The 26,373-nt window shown below is 36.8% G+C and overlaps 2 protein-coding genes across 4 annotated transcripts; one reads left to right on the top strand and one right to left on the bottom strand.

Moving 5' to 3' along the window:
• Nucleotides 1-339: 339 nt before the first annotated feature.
• znf648 (zinc finger protein 648) lies at nucleotides 340-3,954 on the top strand. Of its 2 annotated transcripts, none has more exons than XM_073851624.1 (2): nucleotides 340-644; nucleotides 1,110-3,954. In XM_073851624.1, exon 2 carries the CDS (start codon nucleotides 1,189-1,191, stop codon nucleotides 2,638-2,640), a length of 1,452 nt encoding a protein of 483 aa, XP_073707725.1. In that variant the 5' UTR covers nucleotides 340-644; nucleotides 1,110-1,188; the 3' UTR covers nucleotides 2,641-3,954. The 2 variants fall into 2 exon arrangements, with proteins under 2 accessions (XP_073707725.1, XP_073707726.1); XM_073851625.1 differs by lacking the exon at nucleotides 340-644 and adding an exon at nucleotides 666-781.
• A 137-nt stretch (nucleotides 3,955-4,091) lies between these two features.
• Nucleotides 4,092-24,451, bottom strand: sec16b (SEC16 homolog B, endoplasmic reticulum export factor). Of its 2 annotated transcripts, none has more exons than XM_073851623.1 (25): nucleotides 24,387-24,451; nucleotides 23,193-23,486; nucleotides 21,010-21,119; nucleotides 20,824-20,926; nucleotides 20,643-20,733; nucleotides 20,340-20,460; nucleotides 20,070-20,215; nucleotides 19,918-19,979; nucleotides 18,544-18,682; nucleotides 18,168-18,410; nucleotides 17,860-17,957; nucleotides 16,558-16,639; nucleotides 15,050-15,167; nucleotides 14,824-14,935; nucleotides 14,633-14,738; nucleotides 14,030-14,167; nucleotides 13,836-13,943; nucleotides 11,368-11,449; nucleotides 10,803-11,162; nucleotides 9,103-9,131; nucleotides 8,908-9,006; nucleotides 8,466-8,558; nucleotides 6,010-6,106; nucleotides 5,047-5,096; nucleotides 4,092-4,971 (listed from the first exon to the last, which is right to left on the bottom strand). In XM_073851623.1, the coding sequence occupies exons 2-25, from the start codon at nucleotides 23,450-23,452 to the stop codon at nucleotides 4,963-4,965; spliced, it is 2,856 nt and encodes a 951-aa protein (XP_073707724.1). In that variant the 5' UTR covers nucleotides 23,453-23,486; nucleotides 24,387-24,451; the 3' UTR covers nucleotides 4,092-4,962. The 2 variants fall into 2 exon arrangements, with proteins under 2 accessions (XP_073707724.1, XP_073707723.1); XM_073851622.1 differs by lacking the exon at nucleotides 24,387-24,451 and adding an exon at nucleotides 23,950-24,011.
• Between the last annotated feature and the right edge of the window lie 1,922 nt (nucleotides 24,452-26,373).

Raw genomic sequence — 26,373 nt, 5'->3', positions numbered from 1 at the left:
GGGCCAAACCACTGTAAGGAAGGGGAGGGGGAACTCAACTGTTTCTAAATGCATTTTTTGCGGGGGTTTTTTTCTACTTACACGAGTAGGTATACATACATATATTTTTCACAATAGAGAGTGCGATTTTTTTTTAAATAATTTTTTTAGAGGGGGGGGGGACAACCCTCGGATGGGGGGGGACATGTCCCCCCCGTCCCCCCCGGGATTTACGCCCATGCATTTATACTAATGTGGTTAAAAATTGCTGCAGTGAAAACTTATCAGTGAACAACAAACACAGTAACTGCTATTAGAGATTATTAGAAGTATATACATAGGCATCATAATTTTGCCAACAAAACAGTGGCTGAATGTAATCCTGGAAGGTTGTAATTGCATCAGCAAGTTAATGTGGTGTTCCCTGGGAGATATCCCATGTACTTCACAGCTAGCATGGGTGAAAGTGTGACTGTGAGTTGCTGACTGTGGCTGAGTTGATCTTTCCAAACAGCAAATGGTTTTGCTAAAGTGCTGACCACTGCTAAAAAGACTCCCCCATACAAAGTAAGTCCAACTGTAGCTCCTCCTATATGGTATCTTAAGCGTCCACCATGAAGAGGAAGTGGATTAAAGGCACCATTGGTGGACTTGGTGCTGCCAAGGTAAGACTCTTTGCATGTGTGGGATGTTTTAATGAATCTTGGGGGAACATACTTTGCACTGTGACAGCTGACAATAAAGTCTATACTGGCTCAAAGAGTTTGTAAATCTTCCAAGAGGATCTACTTGATGGCTTCCAGTTAGTATAATTCATACTGGAAATCTTCATAGCTTTATTATGCCATAAGTATTCACAAGTCCAAGAGTTAATTCATAGCCTAAAATAAACAAACATGGAATTGGTTGTATCTGATATATAATTTAGTTGATATATAAGGATGTATACCAGCATTGTATTTTGGCTTTTTGGTATTTTGATATTCATTTTATCCTCTACTCTGGTTCTATGTAGGGTAGACAGTATATTAAATCATTTCTTTTTGATATTTGAGGTGCCTATACTGTACATTTCACAGTTCATAAAAGTTGTGATTAACTGTATTAAATGTTTTCTTTTTCTTTTTTAGTGATTGCAAACATTAGACAGATATTACAATTTGTTCATAAAGGTTGGTGCGCTAAATTCCACTAAAGAACTTATCTACAATGGCTAAAATGAATGACCAGTGGGATTCAACAGCTTTTACAGATAATGTCTACATTTCAAAACGAAGTCTTCGAAAGATTCTCATCACCAAGAGGCATTATCTGACTGTGAAGAGTGACATGACTGACATGAAAATTGGCTATAATCTACCCAATGAAGAGGACATCATTGCTTCGACAAGTTGCGATGAAAGAAAAGACACAAAAATGCGAATTCAAGAAAATTCAAGGACTCAAGCTACATGCCACCTTCCAGAGAAATGTTCTGAACAATCCTCTGGAATGGAGAAGGAAGTGGATGTAACTGATGTTAAGGCTGAGCCTGGAGCTGACCCTAAACCTGGATCAGATTCTCCATTGGATCATGAGCACTTGGAAGCGACCAGCATCTCCAACGTAAAAGTAAAACAGGAGGTGGACACCACTGCGCCATGTGAACTGGCAGCGATTCCAAGAGATCAGCAGGATGCTGTGGGGGATGACTGTGAGGTTGCCGGAAACGGAGCGGACAGCCTGATCTCAAAAAATTCAAAAACTCCATTTGTGTTTGCAGCCATGAAGAAGCGAGGAATGGAGGGAGACATGGAAAACCGTCCTTATAAGTGTCCTTACTGCAGTTGGGCTTTCAAAAAGTCTAGCAACCTATTAAGCCACATCGACACTCACCAAGGTCTTAAACCACACGTTTGTGACCTATGTGGGAAGGCCTATTCGCACCAAGGTACTCTTCAGCAGCACAAGCGTCTACACACAGGCGAAAGACCGTACCAGTGTCCTTTTTGTGAGAAAAGCTACATTTGGTCTTCTGACTTTCGTAAACATATCCGAACCCACACTGGAGAGAAGCCGTACATCTGTGAGGATTGCGGGAAGGATTTCGTGCGTTCCTCAGACCTGCGGAAACACGAGCGCAACATGCATACCAACAACAAGCCGCATCTCTGTAAGCAGTGTGGCAAAACTTTCAACAAACCCCTGTCTCTTCTTCGCCACGAGCGCACACATTTGGGTGAAAGGCCGTTTGTTTGCCCGGAGTGCGGGAAAGCATTTGCCCTGGCCAGTCGCATGACAGAGCACAGGAAAATCCACAGCGGCGTGCGTCCATACACCTGCTCCGTTTGCTCCAAAGCTTTCACCAAGTCCTCCAACCTCGCTGAACATCTCACAGTTCACAGTGGAGTGCGCCCACACAAGTGCTCACAGTGTGGGGTGGCATTCGCCATGGCGTCCCGGCTGGTGCGACATCAGCGTATTCACTCAGCTGTACGCTCTTATCACTGCCGAGGCTGCGATATGTCATTCAGCCAACTTGCAGCACTCAGGAAGCATCAGAAGCAGCACAGTGAGGGCACAATCTTTGTATGTGGGCAGTGCAGTAAATCTTTCCCTCAGGATTCTTTGCTTGAAGAACACATGCAGAGCCATGCTAACACTGCGACTTGCATTACCTAAACCTGCTTTCATTGCGCATTGAAGTAACTGGAGGATAAGCCTGGGGTATTCTATCTCTCTATCTCTCTATCTATTAAAATTCAGTCTTAACAACATAGTTATATTTAGACATAAACAACAAAGTTATAGCTGGAATTTAAAAAACAACCATGACCTTAGACCACAAAACCATAAGTCATAAGCATTCATTTTTTTTAAATGTATACAACTGAAAACTGGATAAAGGCCTGTTCACACCAAGAACGATAACGATAACTATAAATGCAACAATAACTATATTTGTGTCCACACAAGTGATCGATAACTGTCTATTTTTATTGCATTTACACGACTTAAACCAGTAGATGTCCTCAGCATGCACGCTTGGTGCGCATCTAAACAGTGAATCTAGCGTTTCCCGAACGTAGTCAACGCAGTGGAAATACAAACAATACTGCACCTTTGAAGGAGGCAAGACGATGTTGTCCAAACTAGCGCTGAATTCCTGAGGTAATTTTATGTTTTATGTTACTCTATTTGCTGTGCAATGTCTGCGTGCTTCTCTACAATTTTACCTGCCATTTCAAATGCACAAGACTTTTAAATTTGAATGAAGTCTGATGAGTTTTATCGTTCATCAGCTGTATAAAAAAAAATCGTTTTGAAAGTGATCCCAACTTTATCGTTGCTCTGTATCGTTATCGTTATAGTTGTGGTGTGAACATTCTCTTAAAGTTGAAATTCTTTTTAGAATGTTATCTTTAGTTATAGTTATCATTATCGTGCTTGGTGTGAACGGGCCATTGATGTACGGTTTGTTAGGACAGAAAAATATTTTGGCATAAAAAAAATGATCAAAAGTATTTTGGGCTATTTCTACAAATATACCCGTGCTGCTAAGACTGGTTTGTGCTTCAGGGTCACGTTTAATTAGTTGTGTAGCTATGTTAACTGCCGGGAATTATGTGGACCACTATTGAAAGACTTTGATTTCAGATAAATTACTGTGTATATTTCTAGTAAAAGAACACACTGTAAACACACTGGCGAACCGTTAGTAAATCGTTAATGGCAGCTGATGGCATCTTGCCAAACAAGGCGGATTCTGTGTGTGAGAGAATCAGAGAATGCGATAAGAAATATTGTAAATTCTCTTGGAGGTGTTGCATGCACGGTGCTATTTCAAGTTACAAGATAGGTTGTTAAAGCTATATGATATTGCTGTTATAATATTTTGGTATTATATGGATGTGGCAGGGGAAAATACTATTTTTATTTTGAGGTTTATGGGATGGGGCTGGTAGTACATGTTATATAATGAATTAAATTTAACTCTTGAACTGTTACCTCTTCTTTTACACAGCTAAAATTGCTGACTTACATAAGATGATGTATAATTGTAACTATATCATTACAAAACTATTACAAACAAAAATGCTGTTTTTCTTCAATAAAAGAATGTCACATAAACATAAATAAAATCCAGTTTTATTCAGGATTCATGTGTGAAATGGGGTGTTGGAGACATGATTCCTGACTGAATCATGCTGTTCCCTCTGTATGTCTCTCTTGTGTCCTCAACATGTGTCCCTTTACCACCAGACCTGCACACTCATGTGGTAAAAGAAGATGGCATATATCTTGTCAAATTCCACTGTCCTGCTTTGCAACAAGAGATGTTGGCTCATATTTTCATATTTTTAGTTGACTAATTATATTTTGTACTTGTTAATCAAATATATTGACATATACAAACACTATTGGATTTATTCGATTTTTTTACAACAATAAAACATCAGTATCTCTCTGGAATGAATCAAGGCTGTGGCCCAAAGGGTCCACCTGTACAATTTCCCACATCTTCACTAAAGCCACTTAAATTACTAAAATGAAAGATAATTTTGCATGTGGGGAGGTAGGATGAGGGATGGAAGTGTTACACGTTATACAATTAACTGACATTGCCAGCTGGGGAGATGTTTATGTTTCCATAGGCCACAGCACCTTTGCTCAGCACCCACTTCCATAATGTCCCTGGCCCCACAGGGAATGACACAAATCCCTAGAGTCAGCATGAGGAGCTGTGCCTCAGCTGTTCAGCGTCTTCATTTAAAGAAGACTGGGCACCACACTCTTAACAGATTATTTCAAGATCTCCATGTCCTCAGTGTATTTCTGTAACCACAGATGTTGCTGTATATGAAGATACAAACGCTCTTCTGACCTCCACTAGGGGAACTAAAGGGGTGTGCTTGAGGAATCCCATGTGCACACAAGTCACCAGGCTGAAAGTCCATCCCTGAGTTCCTCAGCTGGTGATTATTCCTCAAATAAGAACCTTAATTAGGGACCCTGTAAACAAAAAATAAAACTGAATATTTGCATGACATCTATGAGAAATATATATGCAATTATAAGGATTTCTACCTGTAACATGGACCCTTGATTCTGGCTCATTGTCCCAGACAATTTTTGTCCTGTGATAAAGAAAATGATGCTCACATTAGACTTGTTAAAGAACTCCTGTTCAAACTTTGACATTTTTAATTTGTGCAGAAATATTGGCCCTTACCCTGGACCACAAAACCAGTCATAAAAGTCAATTTTCTATCTGAATAAGTAAGCTTTCCATTGACGTATGGTTGGTTGGCACAGGACAATATTTGGCCGAGATACAACTATTTGGAACCTGGAATCTGAGGGTGCAAAAAAAAAAAATTTGAAAAAAAAAAAAAAAAAATCACCTTTAAATACAACCTTTAAAGTTGTCCAAATGAAGTTCTTAGCGATAAAAAAAAATAGAAATAATCAAAAATTAAGTTTCAATATATTTACAGTAGGAAATGTACAAAATTTCTTCTCTAAATATCTTTACTAAATATTCTAATGATTTTTGGAATTAAAAGAAAAATCAATAATTTTGACCCATACAGTGTATTTTTGGCTATTGCTACAAAAATACCTGTGTGACTTATAACTGGTTTTGTGGTCCAAGGTCACAAATATGGATCTCAAACCTAAATGCTGCATACTTATTCCAGATTAAAGCTAATTTGAAAAAAAAAAAAAAAAAAAACTTTCTCTTATAGCTTTTTAAGATCTTTACTTTTCCAGGCCTAGAAACCAGTAAATGTAAAATTCCCTGTTTTTCATATTTACATGACTTGAGAAACCCTGAGAAAACTTTATTGACTATGTGATGTGAAAACAAACTGCATTTTATTACCCCTCTTTACTAATTCTGCAAGGGATGTATGATCAGAACTGCATCAGAGTCGGAAACTGAACGTCAAGTGTAGTGATTCAGGAAAGGTTTGATTCTGTCAGCACACAGTCACACTCATTTAGTGATGCCAAAACCAGGCACATGTACAGATGATCTTTACTCACCACTCCTGGAAAAGGGATTGACTCCACTGAATTGGGGTTGTGATGCTTTTGGGATGGGTGGGGGAGGAGAAGGGAAAGGAAAGTTGACTGTTGGTTCCTAAAAGGAAACAGACCAGAATGTTGTTACCTGACCACAAACAAGGCTCAGTAAAAACAAGATGAATTATTAAAGGATTCATTCACTCCAGAATAATGTTATCCTGATAATTGACTCATGTCATCCAAGATGTTCATTCTTTCCTGTCTTTCTTTGGTCGAAAAGAAATTAAGGTTTCCGAGGACAACATTCCAGGATTTTTCTCGACATGGTGGACTTCAAGGGGATTCCAAATTGCAGTTTCAGTGCAGCTTCAAAGAGCTCTATATGATCCCAGCCAAGGAAATAGGGTCTTATATAGCATATTCTTTAAAGGTCCCATATTGTCAAAATCGACATTTCCTGGCTTTTTTCATGATAACTGAGGTCTAGGGGCTATGTAACTACCATATGAGTTTCAAAACAGTCAATCCACAGTAAACTGCACACAGCCTGCTTAAAGTAGCTGTTCATTTTCACGAGCCGCTGTGACTTCTGTAACGATGTGACGTCCGATCTACTCAGTCACCGCCTTCAGTCACCACCCCGAGCACCAATCACGTCCCACCCTCCTTTTGTCAAACCCAGACAATATCGTGTCCATAACATTGCTAAGCAACAACAACACGAAAACAAGTCGAGAAAACCCTGTTCAGTCTATAGATGTCGAAACTACATCATTGCACAGGCTTCAGAACAACGTGAATATAAGAGACCAGTGGCAGTCAACTTCAGCCTCTTTCACACAGCGATTCCGGTAAATACACGGATAATGTGTCCCATGATTTGTTCCGGAGTTGTTTGATTTGGTTCATTCACAGTTGTTTTCCGGAATCTGTGCATGCTTTACACACAACCCATAAAGACATGTGACGTTTGGATGTGAGATGTAATGCGACGCGTACGATTCACTAAACTGAAACTAACCTGAACAAACTGTGCTTCAGCGCTGATAGTGCGGAGCTGGCTCTGCCCGATCGCCGCTTCATTCCTCTTTGCACGTATTTTTTCGTCGTGAAGAGTCGCATGATAACGTGCATCATCACTACAACACTGCCTTTATGGTTCTGGCTTTTGTTCACACAGCGCTCGTTCCCGTAATTTTCCAGAATCAGCGCGCATTGTGAAAGCGGCTTTACTAAAACAACAGTTATGTAGCTTACTGCATTCGGTGTTTGAAAAAGAAAAAACATTAATGATCATTCTGAAATATCCTGTTGAGTATCAGCAGGCTAGGCTCTCTCTATGGCTCTGGGCTCGGCTAAAGCATACATGACCGTAGTTAACTGTGGTTGGCCTGGCTGTGCGTCACTCAGAAAACAACAGGCCAATCAGAAGAGAGGCTCATGAATATTAATTAGATGGGCCAAAATCGACCTGTTTTTGACAGAGCTCCTAAAAAAGGAGCTGTAAAAATATATCGAGATGGATTTTGGCACTTATACCGCAAATATATATTCTTAAGGACATCAACAACTAAAATAAACCTCCAGAAATGTGTACAATATGGGACCTTTAAAAAATGTTTTAATTTCTATACCACAAATGCTCATCTTGCTCTGTGATGTGCACTCTTGTGTAATCACATTGGAAAGGTCAATTGTGGTGTGGTTAGTAGTTTTTATGTGTACTTATATATGTTATAATTTTATTTTATTTTATTATTATTATTATTTTTTTTAGAAAATGGCCAATTGTTTTGCTAGATAAGACCTTTATTCCTTGGCTGGGATCCACTATATTTAGAAAATTTGTGAAATCTTTCCTTGAAAATCTTAATTTTAATTTTGACTGAAGAAAGAAAGACATGATGACAGTGGGGTGAGCAAATTATCAGGAATTTTTTATTCTGGAAATGAACTAATCCTATACTGTCAGCAAATAGTGCTCCCAAAAACATTGTGCTTTCATAGTTTTGTCACTTGGTTTGATATTTTTGCTATATAATAGGGACAAGGTGTCTGATTGCTTTTTAGGACCACTGTATGGATAAACAGAAGAAATATATTTTTTTACAACTTGGATAGGAAATTTATCAAGTTTAAGTAACTGTGGTAATAAGTGTAATTAGTGTAACTATGGATACTTACTTCACACAAGACAAAATTAACTTAAATAGCTGAATTCTTTTACTGATTACAATTATTGAAATACTGGTACAGAATATGGCAGATCAAATGCGCCATGGCACAAATGGTTAATTCTCATAAATAACTGACTATGGTTTCAGTTTTTTCTCTTTTTTGTTCACCACATGATTAGTGAGTTATTTTATACAATAGGGAATAGCTACGGTTTATGACATGTTTTGATTTAGATCTCTTCTATCACAAACTTCCTTAGATTCTAATTTTACGATAGGAAATGTGAGAGCATATACCCTAGTGGTGGGGCTGGGTTCTGGGATTTGTTCTTTTGGGTCTTCTTTAGGTTTAGACTTGAACCATCCACTGAACCATCCAGGCTTAGAGGTCTGTTCAGAGACAATGCAACAATAAAAAAATAAAAAATATAGAGGGAATAATGTTAATATTTGATGTAATGTACTGCTAACATGAACGAACAATAAACAACACATTTATTACTTTATATAAATCTGTGTTATATTAGTTAATGAAAATACTGTTATTTGTTCATGTTAGCTCACAGTGCATTAACTAATGTTAACAAACACAGCTTGTGATTTTAATAATGCATTAGTAAACGCTGAAATTAACTATGATAAATAAATGCTGTAGAAGCATTCATTTTTAGTGCACGTTATCTAATGTAGTTTACTAATGTTAACTAATAAACCTTATTGTAAAGTGTTACCAATATACCTTTGCTGATTGTGCGCTGGACTCTCTCTGGTTGTCCTCTCTTTGAATTGTCTCAGACTGATTAACACTCCCCACTATAGCATCGTTTTCAGCAGAACCCTGTGTGAATTGTACATTGAGGTAATGTGTGCAAACTTCACTATGGTTTTTCTCAAACTTAAAAAGAAAAAGAACTGAACTCTTTGTTTTTCTCACCATTATTGCATCAGCAGAAAAGTCAGCACCTTAGAAAACAAAATGTAAAAGATTAGTATTAACAATATTACATTTAATTAATTAGTGTTGCAAATATGTACACACTGTTTAAAAGTCTAGGGTGGGTAAGATTTAATCATGTTTCTGAAAGAAGTCTCTCATGTTCAGCATTTTTTAAATCAAAAATACAGTAAAAACTGTAAAATTGTAATATTCTTTAAATGATTTAAATCATAATTTATTCCTGTGATGCAAAGCTTAATTTTCAGCAGCTGTTTTTCCTTTCTTCAGTGTCACGTAATCCTTCAGAAATAATTTTGATATGATTATTTGGTTCTCAAGAAACATTCCACATTGATGAATAAAATGTTCAAAAGAGCAACATTTTTAAATAGAAATCACTACAACATTATGAATGTCTTTACTGACCCCTCACATTTCAGCAACCATTTTAGTATATCTTATCTTCTCATGGGACAATACTATAAAAATGAAACTTGGATACGTTTAAGAGTAATCAATGTGTAGTTTGTATAGCAGTATAGATTTACTGTCCTCTGAAAATAACTCAACATACAGCCATTGTTGTCAAAATAGCTGGCAACAAAAGTGAGTACACCCTAAGTGATGACAGAAGTCCTCTTCATCATGTTTATGTTTTTGTCTGCTTGACAGGATCATACAAAGTTTTGTGTATTATAAGTTGTGTATTTTGTATTAGAGCAGTTAAAATTAGGTGCTTTAAGTACAATTCTCTCATACTGACCACTGGATGTTCAACCTGGCAGCTCATGGCAAAGAACTCTCTGAGGATTTGAAAATTAGAATTGTTGCTTTCCACAAAGATGGCCAAGGCTATTAGAGGCTCAGTAACACCCTGAAACCGAGTTACACTACAGTGGTCAGGGTCATACAGAGGTTTTCCATGATGGGTTCCATTTGGAACAGGCCTTGCGAGGGTCGATCAATGAAGTTCAGCACTCGTTCTGTGTGTGAGGTGCAGAACCTGGCTTCAAAAAACAGATGCATGAGTGCTGCCAGCATTGCTTCAAAGGTTGCAGAAGCAGAAGGTCAGCTTGTCAGTGCTCAGACCACTCAGTACACTCTGAAGCAGAACATGATCCCTTCCCTCTAGAAACTAGGCCAAAAGGCAGTTTTCCAACATGATAACGATCCCAAACACAACCACCAAGATGACAACTGCCTAGCTGAGGAAGCTGAAGGTGATGGTAATGGGGTGGCCAAGTATGTCTCCGTGTGTCTAATGTCCAGCAGCTCCATGAGGAGTGGAAGAGGATCCCAGCAACAGCCTGTGCAGCTCTGATTTAATCCATGCCCAGGATGATTAAGGCAGTGCCAGATAACAATAATGCTAATTGCTAACACAATATTTTGACACTTTGGACAAGTGTACTCACTTTTGTTGCCAGCTCTTTTGACATTAATGGCTGTGTGTTGAGTAATTTTCAGGGGAAAATAAAGTTATACTGCTATACAAGCTGCACATTGACTACTCTAAAATATATCCAAGATTCATTTCTATAGTATTGTCTCTTGAGAAGATATATTAAAATGGTTGGTGAAATGTGAGGGGTGTACTCATTTTTTTTGACATACTGTATACATTATTCTTAAGAATTTATTGAACAACAATATAAAAATTGTGTCCTGCTGATTATGTTATCAATAGTCATCTTAACCTGTATCGTTGGAGCTTCTTGGCGCTTCTTGGAATGAAGTGGAAGCAGCAGTGTGAAAGTTATAATTTTTACTGCTGCTATCAAGATTAGAGTAGCTTTGGTCCATTGAAACTTGCGGAGGCCCAGACATTTCCATAGAGAAGACTGGAGGCAATGTCACTGGCTGCTGGGTCGGGTACAGTGGCACTGGGGCCACAGTCTTAGGAGCCTGTTCTTCAGAAGAGTAAGAGTGGCTCACTGGAGAGTAAGACTCTTGAAAGTGGGCATCAGTGTGCGGTATCATGGACTGAGATGGGTATGAGGGTTCATTTTCAGTGCTAGCGTAGTTTACAGCATCCGTCTGGAAGCCTTCTGTAAAATCTACAGAGAAGCCATGAAAAAAACATACATTGTTTACTGCATACTGACAAACTGTTAACACTTCTCTCCTGCACATTAACAAAGTTCTAAAATTACGGGCAACACTTAAAGACTTTTTTGAGTGTCATTGCCACCTAGTGGCTCACAGGAAAGCATCATGGGCAGTTTGGGCACAGTATCAAAAAGATCTAGTAAACATTTTAACCTGAACACGTGTTGCTCTCCTCGTGAGTCCAAGTAGTCTCCCCAACTGCTGACTGACATGTTTCAGTACAGTATCTTCCCTCCTAAGAAAATAAACATTTTGCTGAGAGTGGAATCCAAAGGAAAGGTCACCACATTAACAAAAACAGCCTATTCTAAAATGTCTAGGGCTCTGTTTATACCTGGTACTAAATCAGAAATACCAACATTTTCAGAAGCTCTGGGAGATTCCCGCATATTGGTAGCCTGATAGCTCCCTGACGCCTGGAAATTATATACAATATTCCAGAATCGAGCAAAAGAGAGACACCCCATTTCCAGAGCACTGAAATGCATCTTTTAGTGATTCAATCATAAGTTATCAGCTAAGATGAATTACCATTTCCATCTGGTATGTTTTTTGAATGTGTCTTCTGTTCATATATTATATCATATTATAATACAGCACTATACATTGGGGTAAGGCTACCTCTCTAAATGACAACTCACCTGTCAATCAATTATAGCAAAACAAAGGTTAAAATCATTATATATTTTAAGTTTTTTAGTGTATATATATGTATACATACAGTTGAGGTCAAAAGTTTAAATCCCCTTTTTCAGAATCTGCAAAATTTTAATTACTTTACCAAAATAAGAGGGATCATACAAAATGCATGTTATTGTTTATTTAGTACTGATCTGAATAAAATATTTTACAAAGAATGTTTACACATAGTCCACAAGAAAAAATAATAGTTGAATTTATAAAAATGACCCCGTTCAAACGTTTACATCCCCTTGTTTCTTAAAACCGTGTTCTTACTTGAATGATCCACAGCAAGATTTATTCTTTTTTTTTTAAATGATAGTTGTTCATAAGTTCCTTGTTTGTCCTAAACAGTTAAACTGCCTCCATCTTTTCACAATGTTGCTCCAGACGGGTTAAAACTTTTTGAATTTGAAGATCAGGGTAAATTTACCTTATTTTGTCTTCTGGATAACATGTAACAATCATCTGTAGCCTTGGAAGGGCAGTACTAAATGAAAAATATGAGGCTAAATAATAAAAATCTCCATTCTGTTCAAAAGTTTTCACCCCCAGCTCTTAATGCATGTTTTTTTTTTCCTTCTGGAGCATCAGTGAGCGTTTAAACTTTCTGTTGCTTTCTGTTGAGTCCCTCAGTTGTCCTCACTGAGAAAGGATGGATCACAAAATCATACATTCATTGTTGGAAAGGGTTCAAATACACAAAAATGCTGGAAAACCAAAGAATTTGTAAGACCTGAAGGATTTTTTTGAAGAATAGCAGGCAGTTTAACTGTTTAGGACAAACAAGGGACTCATGAACAACTATCGCTAAACAAAAACAAAAAACACAGCTGTGGATCATTCAGGTAACAACACAGTATTAAGAAACTTTTGAATTTTTATAAATTCAACTATTATTTTCTCTTGTGGACTATATGTAAACATCTTCTATGTAAAATATCTTATTCAGGTCAGTGCTAAATAAACAGTAACATGATCCCTCCTAAAAACATTTAGCAGATTCTGAAAGGGGGATGTAAACGTTTGATCTTAACTGTACATGTGTATAAATACACAAACACACACATTAAAAAAAGGTGTAAACTACTGTCTGTCTTGGCTGACCACTTGTGACCATATCACTCAAGATATAAACAGGTATAAACAGGACCTGAAGGGGAGCAAGCGCCATGGGTTATGAAAAATGATAGGGTGGTCTGTGCAGTTTCATATGGATGGTATGTAGTCTTGTTATAAACAGTCCTGCTAATCTTAAAGGAACACTCCACTTTTTTTGGAAATAAGCTCATTCTCCAACTCCCCCTGAGTTAATAAGTTGAGTTTTACCGTTTTGAAATCCATTCAGCCGTTCTCCTGTTCTGGCGATATCACTTTTAGCATAGCTTAGCATAGATCATTGAATCCTATTAGACCAATAGCATTACGTTCAAAAATGACCAACGAGTTTCGATATTTGTCCTATTTAAAACTTGACTCTTCTGTAGTTATATCGTGTACTAAGACCGGTGGAAATGCAAAGCTTCAATTTTCTAGGCTGATAAGATTAGGAACTACACTCCCATTCCGGCGTAATAGTCAAGGAAGTTTGCTGCCGTAATAAGGCTGAAGAAGGAGCAGTAATACCACGCAGCACATGTGCAAATGCTAAACTAGCTGGGAACTCATTTTTGATAATACTCCGCCTGCTTCGGCCATATTACGGCAGCAAACTTCCTTCACTATTACGCTGGAATGGGAGTGTAGTTCCTAATCTTATCAGCCTAGAAAATTGAAGCTTTGCATTTCCAGCGGTCTTAGTACACGATATAACTACAGAAGAGTCAAGTTTTAAATAGGACAAATATCGAAACTCGTTGGTCATTTTTGAACGTGATGCTATTGGTCTAATAGGATTCAATTATTTGTTATTTTTGTATTTTTATTTTTACAAAGTTTACCAGCATAGCCTGGTGTCTGCAGCGAATCTGTACCAGCCAGTCGGGGTCCAGGAAAGGCTGACCTGTGTCACTGAGCTGTGCTTCAGAAAACTTCAGTCTGTCCACCAACTGTGGCAGCAAACAAAGCAGACAGATCACAAAACACTTTTCAATGCATACACAGAAAGGACAAAACTACAGCAAGTGTGTGTTACTTTAATAAGCTCTCCTAGCAGCACCAAATGGGGTTCCTCTATCTTGAGCAGAGCTTTTGCCACCACCTCACAGTAGTGAAAGGCCTGAGAAATCAGACCACAGTCCAGCAACCGACATGCATATAGGAATTTATACACCTACACAGAACACAACACAATAATTACCATACATTAGATCAAATATACAGTTTAAACACACACTGAATTATAGCAATACATCAATAAAAAATGTGAAAGAGTCATATAATCTGAACAATTTCAAAATTAAGGAGTGCTTAAATTGACCCTATAAAAGACTGACTTATAGACTGACAAATCTGACATAAACAGTCATAAATTAGGATATACAGTGGGGTCCAGAAAGCTGAGAACATGTGTATGTGTATGTGTGTGTGTGTGTGTGTGTGTGTGTGTGTGTGTGTGTGTGTGTGTGTGTGTGTGTGTGTTTATGTATGTATGTATGTATGTATGTATGTGTATATATAAATATATGTACATGTAAATATATAATATATACGTTAAACAAACGTTTTATGCATTTTCAACAGTGGTCTTAGACTTTCAGATCTCCTAATTTGCTAAGTTGTGCGGTATGAATGCTACCTGAAAAGCAGGAATGATAAATGCAGCATTTCCAAGCCTTTGGCAGTACTCAAAGAGTTCAGTACAGCGAATGGCAGAGTTGTGACAGAACTTGGGAAACAGAACACTGCAATCAAAGAATTAATTGGAAACCCATTCGTATTCAAGAACTCATTCATTTGTATATCTTACTGTTCATGCTAAATCCTCACCTTTGCTTGCTGCCCAGAAGCACAAGGCGTTCCGATTTATTTTTGTACCAGCCAAAAGGACACTGAGCCGTGAGGTAGCAGATCTGGGAGGCATACAGCATATCCCTGGAGGCTGAGATGAGAACATAAAGTCGAGATCTACTTAAGGAATCATTTGATATTAAACCAAAATATGAGAAAACATACAAAGAGATGGTTATTTCTTAAAAATTGGACTAGACATTACCTAAGTTATCACCCATGGTGATGATGGACCTGTGATGTATAATGGGGTCTCCTGTCTCATTGGACAGCAAAACAGCCAAGTGTGGTCGCCAGTCTCCCCACTTCTCACGACTCCAGGACTGAAAAGTGGAATTGGAGAGCATCATGAAAAAAATTAAAAGAGAAAGCCAAAGAGGATGTTTTGGAGAAAAGAAGAGTTTTCACATTAGGTGTGACTAGAGGGATCTGCATTATATTTCAGTTTAAAGGAATAGTTTGTTCAAAATTGACAATTCTGTTATTATCTGACTGTCATGTCATTCTAAATCCATATGCTGTTTTGCTGTTTTGTTTTTTCAATAAAGCACAAAATAGGAAATTTGGAAGAATTGGCAGAACCTTTTCTGTCTGCACAGGGAAAGGAAATTCTTCCAGTTCACTTCTTCCTTGGGGGTACCTCTGGGTTTGCTTCGTTAACTTTGATGATCCATTTTTCAAAAAAAATAAATAAAAATAAAAATAAAATATGTGTCCTTCCACTGTTATGTAGAGGACACTCAGATCTATCTTCCAGACCAAACATAAACATTATTGATTATTTACTGGCCTGTTTACAGGACATCAACGACTAGATGGCAGCAAACTTTGTGAAATTAAAAGATGATAAAACCAAGGTCATTGTGATTGATGCTAGAAATAAGGAAATAGCTTATTGCTTAAGATGTACTCCCCTGTCTAATTTAATTACAACTAGTGTAAAAAAATTGCATTTGCTCTGCATTCAGACTAAAAATCACACCGAACGTGTCCTTTAGTTCTGAAAACGTGAAGCGCACCACACTGCCTGTATTTGGTGACTTAAAAAAAAAGAGCAGTGTGCTGCGGTTTTTTAATGTTGCTAGGCAATGACCAAAACGCAACGCGTAAAAAGACCGTAAGTCATTATAATCAGTAGTTATGTCCCCACTGGATGCAACAAATGCCTCATTTATAATGTCTCGTCATGCCGAAAAACGGCATGGTAAGGGGTGTAACATTTCCGTCACACGCTGGAGGTATTCGGCCAATCACAACGCACCAAATAGCTCGCTGGCCAATCAGAGAACACCTCTGTTTCCATCAACGATATTTTTTAAACCTCAAACTGCACAAACACATTGCATTACAACAAATACACAAAATAATGCTCTTTTTAGCAACATCATATGACCCCTTTAATTTTTATCTTACTGACCCCAAACCTTTGAAAGTAGTCTGTTTCAAAGCTGTACCATAGCTCAGTGAAAAAGTTAACCTCAACTGAAGCTTGCATCTAGCCAGGGCTAATGCTGTAAACTAAAACTAAAATCATAGTAATAAAAATACTTAAAAAAAAAAGTCAAAATTGTAATGAAATGTATCAATAAAACAACACTGCGCTGAGCCTGTGTTCATATGATTTTTTTGGCATGATGAAGTCACTACAAGCTTTTGTGGTTTATGAACTGTGTAAAAATTCTTCAAATTTCTCATTTGAAACAAAACATTTACCATGGAAACAGCTGGAATCCTCCCAGAGAGCAGCTGGAAGAGGGTTTGCAGAGGGTCACTGGAAGCCAGACTGCCCGTAAACCTATCAAACACATACATAAATATACAGTCTGCTATGACATATACATATCTTTGCTTGGCACAAGAGTATACTGTGACATTTACGCACATAGCATGCATGCACAAATGTATTAGTAGGTTCATAACATACATATCAACAAACCTTAACCTTACCTTCCTCACTCAAAACACAGCCCATAAGAAGCGTGAAAGAATTTCCTTGAAATGAAACTGGCTAAAACAAAAGTCCCACTCAGAAATGAAACCAAATCCTTTCTGTGGTATCCTCATGAGCAGCGGTTCTCAATTCCAGTCCTCGCATACCCCCGCTTTGCACATTATGTATGTTTTTCTTATCGCTTACGACGTTTGTTCTATTCGACTGTTAAGTGCCCTGCGAAGTGGACATCACAGGATATTCTGCCATGAAGTGTGCAAGACATGAATTTAAATTGCATTTATTTACAAAGGTATATTATGTCACATTTCATGCTTCTCTAGTAAGTTTCGTCTGAAGATGCTGCAGGCCATGGCGCAGCACAAATCTGTCAATAAATGTTCTGAAGTAAAGTAAATTTCAACAGATTTCCTGTGCTCGGGGAAGTAGGGAGCAATGGACACTGTAGGGATCATGTCAATCGGAACACAGTTCATGCACTGAGCTCACTTCTAATGAGCTGATGATCTGAATCAGGTGGGTTAACTAAAAGAGACATGCAAAATATGCAGAGCGGGGGTACATGAGGACTGGAACTGAGAACTGCTGTTCTTGAGCATATGTAAAAATAACTTAATAGAATTACTATTTCACTATTGGGATTCCTACCAATTTATTTAAAAGTGTCTTCTCTATGAGACACTTTTCAAGGCATGATAGTGCTAATAATGAAATAGATATTAGACTGCTTGCAACTGGAAACTGCCAGGATGTTTAAATATAATTTTGACCTATCTGTGGCTCTGCAACTGTCTTCACTCACTGTGTATTTGATCTGACCTCATACCAGGGTGTTTACGGACTTTAAAAAGTGTAACTGCGATGAATGCTTGCATAAACAAATCAAAGCCTAATGGATTTTATAGAGACATGACACTGTGACACAAACAGATGATTTAGGCATTCGTGCTATTTGAAAAATGATCGACCGTGGCAGTTATTGGTGGGGAGTGGTAAAGCTAAAATGCATGTGTTGATGTCCCTCTGCCGATGGCTGAGTCAATCATTTTTACAGTGCTACAAACCTGCTCAGCACTGTGCTGTAGGATCTGCTGTCCATTTTGCTGGCCAGAAATAAAGCATGACCCCAAAGACCACTCTGCATGGCTGACTCTAGCGCCTCCTGCAGAAGAAGAAATAGAAGATGATTAATTAATAAAACAAGGAGAACTCCTTTATGTCTTGCCCTGTCTATTTTGACTAGGAAATGTGACAACAAAGATAGAACTACATTGGTCAAACACTTTAACAGGTTTAACCAGTCCAAAAAGCTCAGAAAAAAGTTGGATCAAGATACTCAAGGTAGAAATTATATTTCACTAAAAGCATTAACCTTCTTTCTGCCAGACAGCAGTAGTTTTGTGTATTTCTGAAGGTTTTGCTCTTCAGCCTCTTTGTCAGTTGGTGGATATCCAGTCAGAAGGTCTGCAAAGTTGAGGGTCTCTTTTTCTGGTGTGGGTGTTTCACTCAGGTCGATGAGAGTTTCTCCATCTGCAGGGTCACCAGACACCCCACACGCCCCCAAAGAACTGAAGTCCCTCATCAGCAGTTCTGCAACATCTGAACCCATGATTCTCTACATAACACCAAAACATACTCACATTAACATTGTAAAAGGGGTCTTCAGATTTATTGAGCACTGGCTTAGTAAGGGTAAGATTAAAATAGTGTAATGTAATGAGATGAGTGTGATGAGTCATGGGACTTACTCCATTCTGCCTGCACAGCAATATTAGTAAATGCCACAAGAGGGCAGCAGAAGTGGCATCCTCTAATTCCTCATCCTTCAGACATTTCTCTGACATTTGAAGGGCAAAGTTAATGGCATCCACCTTATGCAAATCCTCCCTTCAAGAAAAAGAAAAAGCAGCAATTTAGTTAACAGATGGGGTTTCAAAGCTATATTTAATCTGCAAAATCTTGGTTGGGTTGGGAAGTAAAAGTCTGATTTAAAGATTTTTAAACCATATCTTTTATATAAATATTTAAAAGAAAGTCTTACTGAGAGCTATTAGGTTGTTTATAGATTGTATATGCCTTTGTTGAAGCCCACATTGTTTCAACTTATTTTTTAAATAATCATTTCAACATTTTTAAATGTTTACAGGCCAAATGTGCTTATTTTGAACTTTTAATTCATCAAAAAATCCTGATGAATTTTGTATCTCTCTTTCCACAAATTTTAAGCAGCATAATGTTCATAATTCAACATTGACAAGAAATGTCATGTCATGTTTATCAATTACAGACTTGTGGACAGTTTCTGTATCTATAATAAACTTCAAATCAATATTTTTATTGTTATATGCAATGTCTCATGAGATTACTAGGGTCCTATGATTTCCACAATGCAGAAAACATGGACAGAATAGCGGAATCCAGTCATGAAAATGGAATTAGCAGAATTTTGGACGGATAAATTAAATAGTGAAGCATGTGTAATGCTCATGGTGTTTTCAACCTCTGCCGCATCAATATATGAGTACATGAACACATAAACATAATCTCTAGAACTGCTCCGAGAGTCACTTTATTAACATTGTACGGTTTCTTTTAAGTAAATATAAGGCATATCAAATATAAACAGAAACTTATGTCTTCACAGCAACCTGTCAAAATAAAAGTTGGTTTAACTAGAATAAACTATGACTGAAATATATTGCTTTTTAAGGAATATTTACAAGAAAAATTATTTACCAAAATTTATTTAGCAGAAAAATGTAAATACACAACACAGTATTTCTGAAAAAAAAAAAAAATAATAATAATAATAATAAATTGCATTTTTATAAAATTAATATATTTATTATTTTATTAAAAAAAAAACATTTCATAGGGCGTTAGAAATATATTTTTTACAAGTATAAGACTTTTTGATTAATAACATTTCATTTAACCATTGAAAGAGAGTCTAGAAAAATTAAAATGGAAAAAAAAGAATCTAGAAAAATTTAAACTGGAAAAATGTATTTGATAAAAAAAATAAAAAATAAAAATAAAATGGAATTCAAAGTCTCAAACTGGATTAATGTCTTGCAAATTTAGGTATTATTGTAAGAGAGGGATATTTTGGAATATCATACCTAGCCAGTGGTCCAGGAAAGTCCCTCATATCCTGCTGTTCATGTGTGTCACAGAGAATTACCTGAAACCATTAAAACACCTACTGTATTTAATCCATTACAATACTTCATATTATGCCTTAAAATTCATATTTGTACCACTTCTCTGTTACCTCTAGACTGTGGAGTTCCACCTGAGCAGGCTCACCCTCAGAGGCAAGGGCTGGACTGACCCATACCAGCTGACCTGCAGGCCCAAAGCTTACTGCCACATGAGGGATGCAGAACTTTAGTTGAGCTACCTCCATGCGTACGGCATCTGAATCAAATGACCAAATAAACCACAGCCATTTTGAGTCCAGTGATCAACCAGATTCATGTAATGTAACACATTTGCTGCCTGAAAACACAAAGCATTAAAGTTCATCCAGGTTGTGACAAACCTGTGTGAGTTATGAGCTCAGGCTCACTCTGTTCAGCTGCATTGATGTACTGGCTGAGCTCATAGCTGCTCGAGGACAGACCTGAAGCTTTAGAGTTGGCAAGAGCTCCACTATCATATACCTAGAGAAGTAAAAACAAAACAGTCTGAGGGATAATCAAAAAGAGATGGAATATATACACTACTGTTCAAAAGTTTAGGGTGAGTACACAGCAAAAAAGCACAGCATCTGTTGGAAACTAAAATCTTACTGGTCCCAAAACTTTAATGTACTTTACAATAAAAGTAATTTCTGGAAACAAACCTCTCCAGTTCTATCTCCATGTTCCATACTTTCTCTGTGCTGTCTCTCTGAGACGCTATGGTCATGCTGACTGTCTGTTCTGTGACTATAGCTGTTAAATAAATGGGAAAAGTCACTTGATATGAAATAAAAAGTGCAAAATGATTTTATCATTCTGAAAACATGTATGCCATCAACAGACCCCTGCTGATCTGCGTATGAAGCTCTTGCTGACTCCTGCTGCAGTCCTCTGCCCTGATACCCCTCTGTTCTCCAGCCATCTGTCTGGCTCCAGCCACCACCATCTACAAAACATCAATGGGCTTAACATGATATTGAATTTTGGTGAGAATTAAAAACTAAGGGCATGTGATTAAATATTATGTACCTGGAGAGCTGTATTGTGATCTGTGATAACCATGATAATCATAATACCCGGTTAGAGAGTAGTCTTCTCTGTAGGGCCAGTAGCTAGAGGCGGGGTAGTCATATTCCTGCCTGAACAAGATATTGGCAGTTAGATCAGGGATTTTAGATTGTGCTCATTCAATGACAAATAATAACAAACAAGGTGCCAGGTCTTCCAATATATTAATATTAAACACTGTTCACAAGATAAGTCTCTTACGCTCACCTAGGATGCATTTATTTGATCACAATACAGTGAAAAGTAATATTGTGAAATATTAAAGTTTAAAATAACAGTTATAATTTGAATAACATTTCTTTCAACCTTAATATAATTTCTTATTATTTAATGCTGCTTAATCATTTGTTGAAACTGATTCTTTTAAGGATTCTTTGATGAACAGAAAGTTCAAAACAACAGCATTTATTTGAAAAATATTTTTTGTAACAATGTTAAAGTTTTTATTGTCACTTTGATCAATGTAATGTATGCTTCCTAGTAAAATAAAAGTTAATTACATAACATAATAATCTTATTGACATTAAACTTTTGAAGGGTATTTGAAGCGTACAGTCGTGGCCAAAAGTTTTGAGAATTACATAAATATTGGAAATTGGAAAAGTTGCTGCTTAAGTTTTTATAATAGCAATTTGCATATACTCCAGAATGTTATGAAGAGTGATCAGATGAATTGCATCGTCCTTCTTTGCCATGAAAATGAACTTAAACCCGAAAAAAACTTTCCACTGCATTGTTAAGATGGCTTCAGGGCATCCAAGAAAGTCCAGCAAGCACCAGGATCGTCTCCTAAAGAGGATTCAGCTGCGGGATCGGAGTGCCACCAGTGCAGAGCTTGCTCAGGAATGGCAGCAGGCAGGTGTGAGCGCATCTGCACGCACAGTGAGGCCAAGACTTTTGGAAGATGGCCTGGTGTCAAGAAGGGCAGCAAAGAAGCCACTTCTCTCCAAAAAAAACATCAGGGACAGATTGATCTTCTGCAAAAAGTATGGCGAATGGACTGCTGAGGACTGGGGCAAAGTCATATTCTCAGATGAAGCCTCTTTCCGATTGTTTGGGGCATCTGGAAAAAGGCTTTTCCGGAGAAGAAAAGGTGAGCGCTACCATCAGTCCTGTGTCATGCCAACAGTAAAGCATCCTGAGACCATTCATGTGTGGGGTTGCTTCTCATCCAAGGGAGTGGGCTCACTCACAATTTTGCCCAAAAACACAGCCATGAATAAAGAATGGTACCAAAACACCCTCCAACAGCAACTTCTTCCAACAATCCAACAACAGTTTGGTGAAGAACAATGCATTTTCCAGCACGATGGAGCACCGTGCCATAAGGCAAAAGTGATAACTAAGTGGCTCGGGGACCAAAACGTTGAAATTTTGGGTCCATGGCCTGGAAACTCCCCAGATCTTAATCCCATTGAGAACTTGTGGTCAATCCTCAAGAGGCGGGTGGACAAACAAAAACCCACTAATTCTGACAAACTCCAAGAAGTGATTATGAAAGAATGGGTTGCTATCAGTCAGGATTTGGCCCAGAAGTTGATTGAGAGCATGCCCAGTCGAATTGCAGAGGTCCTGAAAAAGAAGGGCCAACACTGCAAATACTGACTCTTTGCATAAATGTCATGTACTTGTCGATAAAAGCCTTTGAAACGTATGAAGTGCTTGTAATTATATTTCAGTACATCATAGAAACAATTGAAACAAAGATCTAAGAGCGGTTTAGCAGCAAACTTTGTGAAAACTAATATTTGTGTCATTCTCAAAACTTTTGGCCACGACTGTATATGTTATTATTACTATTATTAGACTTTATTTTTCACAATGTTTTTTTTTTGTTTATGTAGACTTCTCACAATTACCTTAGTGTTATCTCTACTTTGTAAAATTACCTTAAAATCAAACAAACTATATTGTAACAAAGTGTATTGCGATTTATGCCAATAAGCTGATTAGCCAACTTTAAGGAAATTAAACAAACAGTAATTCAGATATTTATTTTATGCTGATTTGTTTCTCAAGTATATTTTTATTTTTTTCCGATAAAAGTTAAAGTTTTAAGGACATTTACATGTTTACAGGAAAACAAGCAATAAAATAATGATTAAGAAAACAATTTTTGCTGCATTTTTGCTGATTTACTGTACCTGGAGTGAGGTCTGAAGTGTACTGGTTGGTTTGATGCATAAGCGTTGCTATATCCTGGAATATACTCTGGTTTAGGAGGAGGGCTAGCCATGTAGTTTCCATAGCGAGGATCCACATGAGGCCACTGTCTGTCTCTCCCTCTCGGGTCTGTAGGTGGGTAGTAATACGGTGTTTGGTGGGAGGATCTGTAGTGGTCGTCTCTCTCACTAGACTGGTACTGATAGCCTGGCGTATGCCAGCCTTGCCCTCTGGGGTCCATCACGAGACACAGTGCCGGATAACCTTAAAGCAAACTGTACTTATACAGACAAAAGCCAACTGTTAGATGAGAACAAGGGAAGAATTTTGTCTGCTGGAAAAGTCAAATGTTATCAGTGAGCATAGATACAGAAGCTGTTTATCAGAACGAGAGCAATAAATCGAAAACAACCTTTGTTTTCAGTCTGTCAGTATTTTAGTAACTTTCGATATACCTAAACACATCAGTAAAAGATTCAAAACTATTTTTTTTAAACACACATACAACAATAAAACATGTATCTATACAATTAGTGCTTTATCAAATGATTAACTGAAATCCTGGTACATAGTAGTTAATATAAAGTGGGTCCTAAAATCTTGGACTGGTATGACTGTGATGTACGTAAATTGTAAACAGAAAGAAAACTTACTGTAAGTTTAATATTTTTAATATAATAATTAAACATAATTTACAATAGCATTAAAAGCATCACAATCAGCTTTCAAGTAACTCACAGGTTTCTATTTGAGATGTTTTCCATACACACACCCGCTGTTGACTGTGTATTGTGTCCTGTCATAGTTTCAAAGTGCACATGCCACATCATTTCAGAGCACAATACAAACAAAGCTGAACCATGAACCTGCTTTACTGTAGTCTCAAAGTCTCTCCTAATGTTTTCTCTGCCTTTCTACCTTAAAAAAGGTGATGAAGAACTCAAGGGAGTCAAAATACACCTTGTATTTGATGAGCCTCTTTGTGGCTATTCTAAACAGCTGTTGTCAGCCCTATGCAACAGCTGGACCATCGGCTTTTTATTATTTGTACTCCAAATACATAACCGAAGCTATACATTTGTGTAAAAAGACACTAATACGCGTTAAAACATAAAAGTAAGTTATTTTGCACTTATAATAATGGTAAATATGAAATAAATCAAAGCAGGACTTACAGTGTGTTTGCATACAGAGGTTTGACAGCCGCCCTGGGCTTTCTGAACTCACTCCCATATTTGGAATATTCAAAGTTGCCACGTTGTGCGGAATCATCGCGCATAGACGCGGGAGCTGCTCGGACACACATCGGAGGAACACAGTATTTACTTATGGGAGGAAATCACTGCCATCTTAAGAAGGGAATTGTGTAAAATTGTGCAGTTTTGCATTGAGACAATTAAAAAAAGAAAATTAATGTGAACCCTTTTCAAGCACTTCTCAATGGAGATTCTTTAGACATTTGATTTAGGGAAAAAATGAGTGCCGTTAATGTGTGTGAACTAATGTACCCTACTAATCAGGCTTTGGTCATTTATAAATTCATCAGTGTCCCTTGCATTCTTTACGGTTACCTATATGTGTTTATATTTTGTAGGCAATAATACCAGTGCATTATGGCTACATAATCTTCTAGTTTAGCCCTTACAAAAATTAACCATGTTTTTTATTGTAGTACAAGTTTGGTAACCAGATTTGTTTTTTATTGATTACCATTTGTATAGTCACCGTTTTTATTGATTGTCATTTTCTATAACCACGGTTTTACTACAAATATCACGGCTAAACTATGGTTAGTCTAGCAAAGCCATAGTTCTTTTGTGATTACCATGGTTTAACTATACTTTCCATGTTTTTTTGGTTTTATGTGTAGTAAAACCATGGTTAATGTTCTTAAGGGAGTAGTTAATACTGTGATACACTGGCTAATGAATTAAATTTTAAAACTACTAAACTAGAATGTATTTTAAACCAGTAAAGTACTTTAAAACTACAAATTCTAGCTTATTTAACGTTTTTTTCAGCTCATCTATACACTACCAGTCAGTTTTTGAAAAGTAAGATTATTAATGCTTTTTAATTAAGTTTCTTTTGCTTCTCAAGCGTGCATTTATTTGATCCAAAGTACAGCAAAAATGGTGCAATTTTAAAATATTTTTACTATTTAAAATACCAGTTTTCTATTTGAATATATTTTAGAATGTAATTTATTCCTGTGATTTCAAAGCTGACTTTTTAGCATTACTCCAGTCACCTTCAGAAATCATTCTAGTATTATGATTTGCTGCTCATTATTATTATTATTATTATTATTATTATTATTATTATTATTATTATTATATTATGTTGAAAAAAGCTGAATAGAATTTTCTTCAGGTTTATTTGATAAATAGAAAGTTCAGAACACCATTTATCTAAAATAAAACATTTTTTTGTAACATTATAAATGTCTTTGTCATTCTTTTGATCAATTTAAAGCATCCTTGTTAAATAAAAGTATTAATTTCTATTACCCCTCCCCAATATATATATATATATATATATATATATATATATATATATATATATATATATATATATATATATATATATATAGACTGTATTGTGTATAATGTTACAAAAGCTTTTTATTTAACCTAAATAACTTTTTTTTTAATTTAACCTATAACTTTTATTTTATATAGCACATTTAACTAAATCTTTGGATCTTTCTATTCATCAAAGAATCCAAAAAAATACTGTTTTAAATATTGATAATAATAATAATTAATTTTTTCTTGAACAGCAAATCAGCATATTAGAATGATTTCTGAAGATCATGTGTCACTGAAGACTGAAGTAATGATGCCGAAAATTTAGCTTTGATCACAGAAATAAATTACAAAAGTATATTTAAATAGAAAACAGTTCTTTAAAATAGTAAAAATATTACATTTTTTACAGTTTTTCTGTACATTGGATCAAATAAATGCAGGCTTGATGAGCAGAAGAGACTTCTTTAAAAACATTAAAAATCTTATTGCTGACTGGTAGTGTATCATATTTATATCACGTTTTACAATACTTTACTAATCCACCACCAGATGTCACTTACATCACGTTGATCACTCACATTTTGTCGTTTGGAAAGATTATTATTATTGGCAACGTTTATTTTTTCACCAC

Source organism: Garra rufa, chromosome 12 (genome assembly GCF_049309525.1).
Source record: "Garra rufa chromosome 12, GarRuf1.0, whole genome shotgun sequence".
In the NCBI taxonomy this organism is placed as follows: domain Eukaryota; kingdom Metazoa; phylum Chordata; class Actinopteri; order Cypriniformes; family Cyprinidae; genus Garra; species Garra rufa.
Note: the sequence above shows the minus strand (reverse complement) of the source record. Positions and strands in the feature narration are given on the sequence as shown.

Excerpts from the sequence above, each read along its gene's own strand:
- sec16b (XM_073851623.1), bottom strand. The coding sequence starts at position 23,452 with ATGGACCCCAGAGGGCAAGGCTGGCATACGCCAGGCTATCAGTACCAG. Across the intron at positions 13,944-14,029 it reads TGCTAGGAGAGCTTATTAAA|TTGGTGGACAGACTGAAGTT; the intron begins GTAACACACACT and ends TTGCTGCCACAG. Across the intron at positions 9,007-9,102 it reads TTTCTGCTGATGCAATAATG|GGTTCTGCTGAAAACGATGC; the intron begins GTGAGAAAAACA and ends CAATTCACACAG.
- znf648 (XM_073851624.1), top strand. The coding sequence starts at position 1,189 with ATGGCTAAAATGAATGACCAGTGGGATTCAACAGCTTTTACAGATAAT.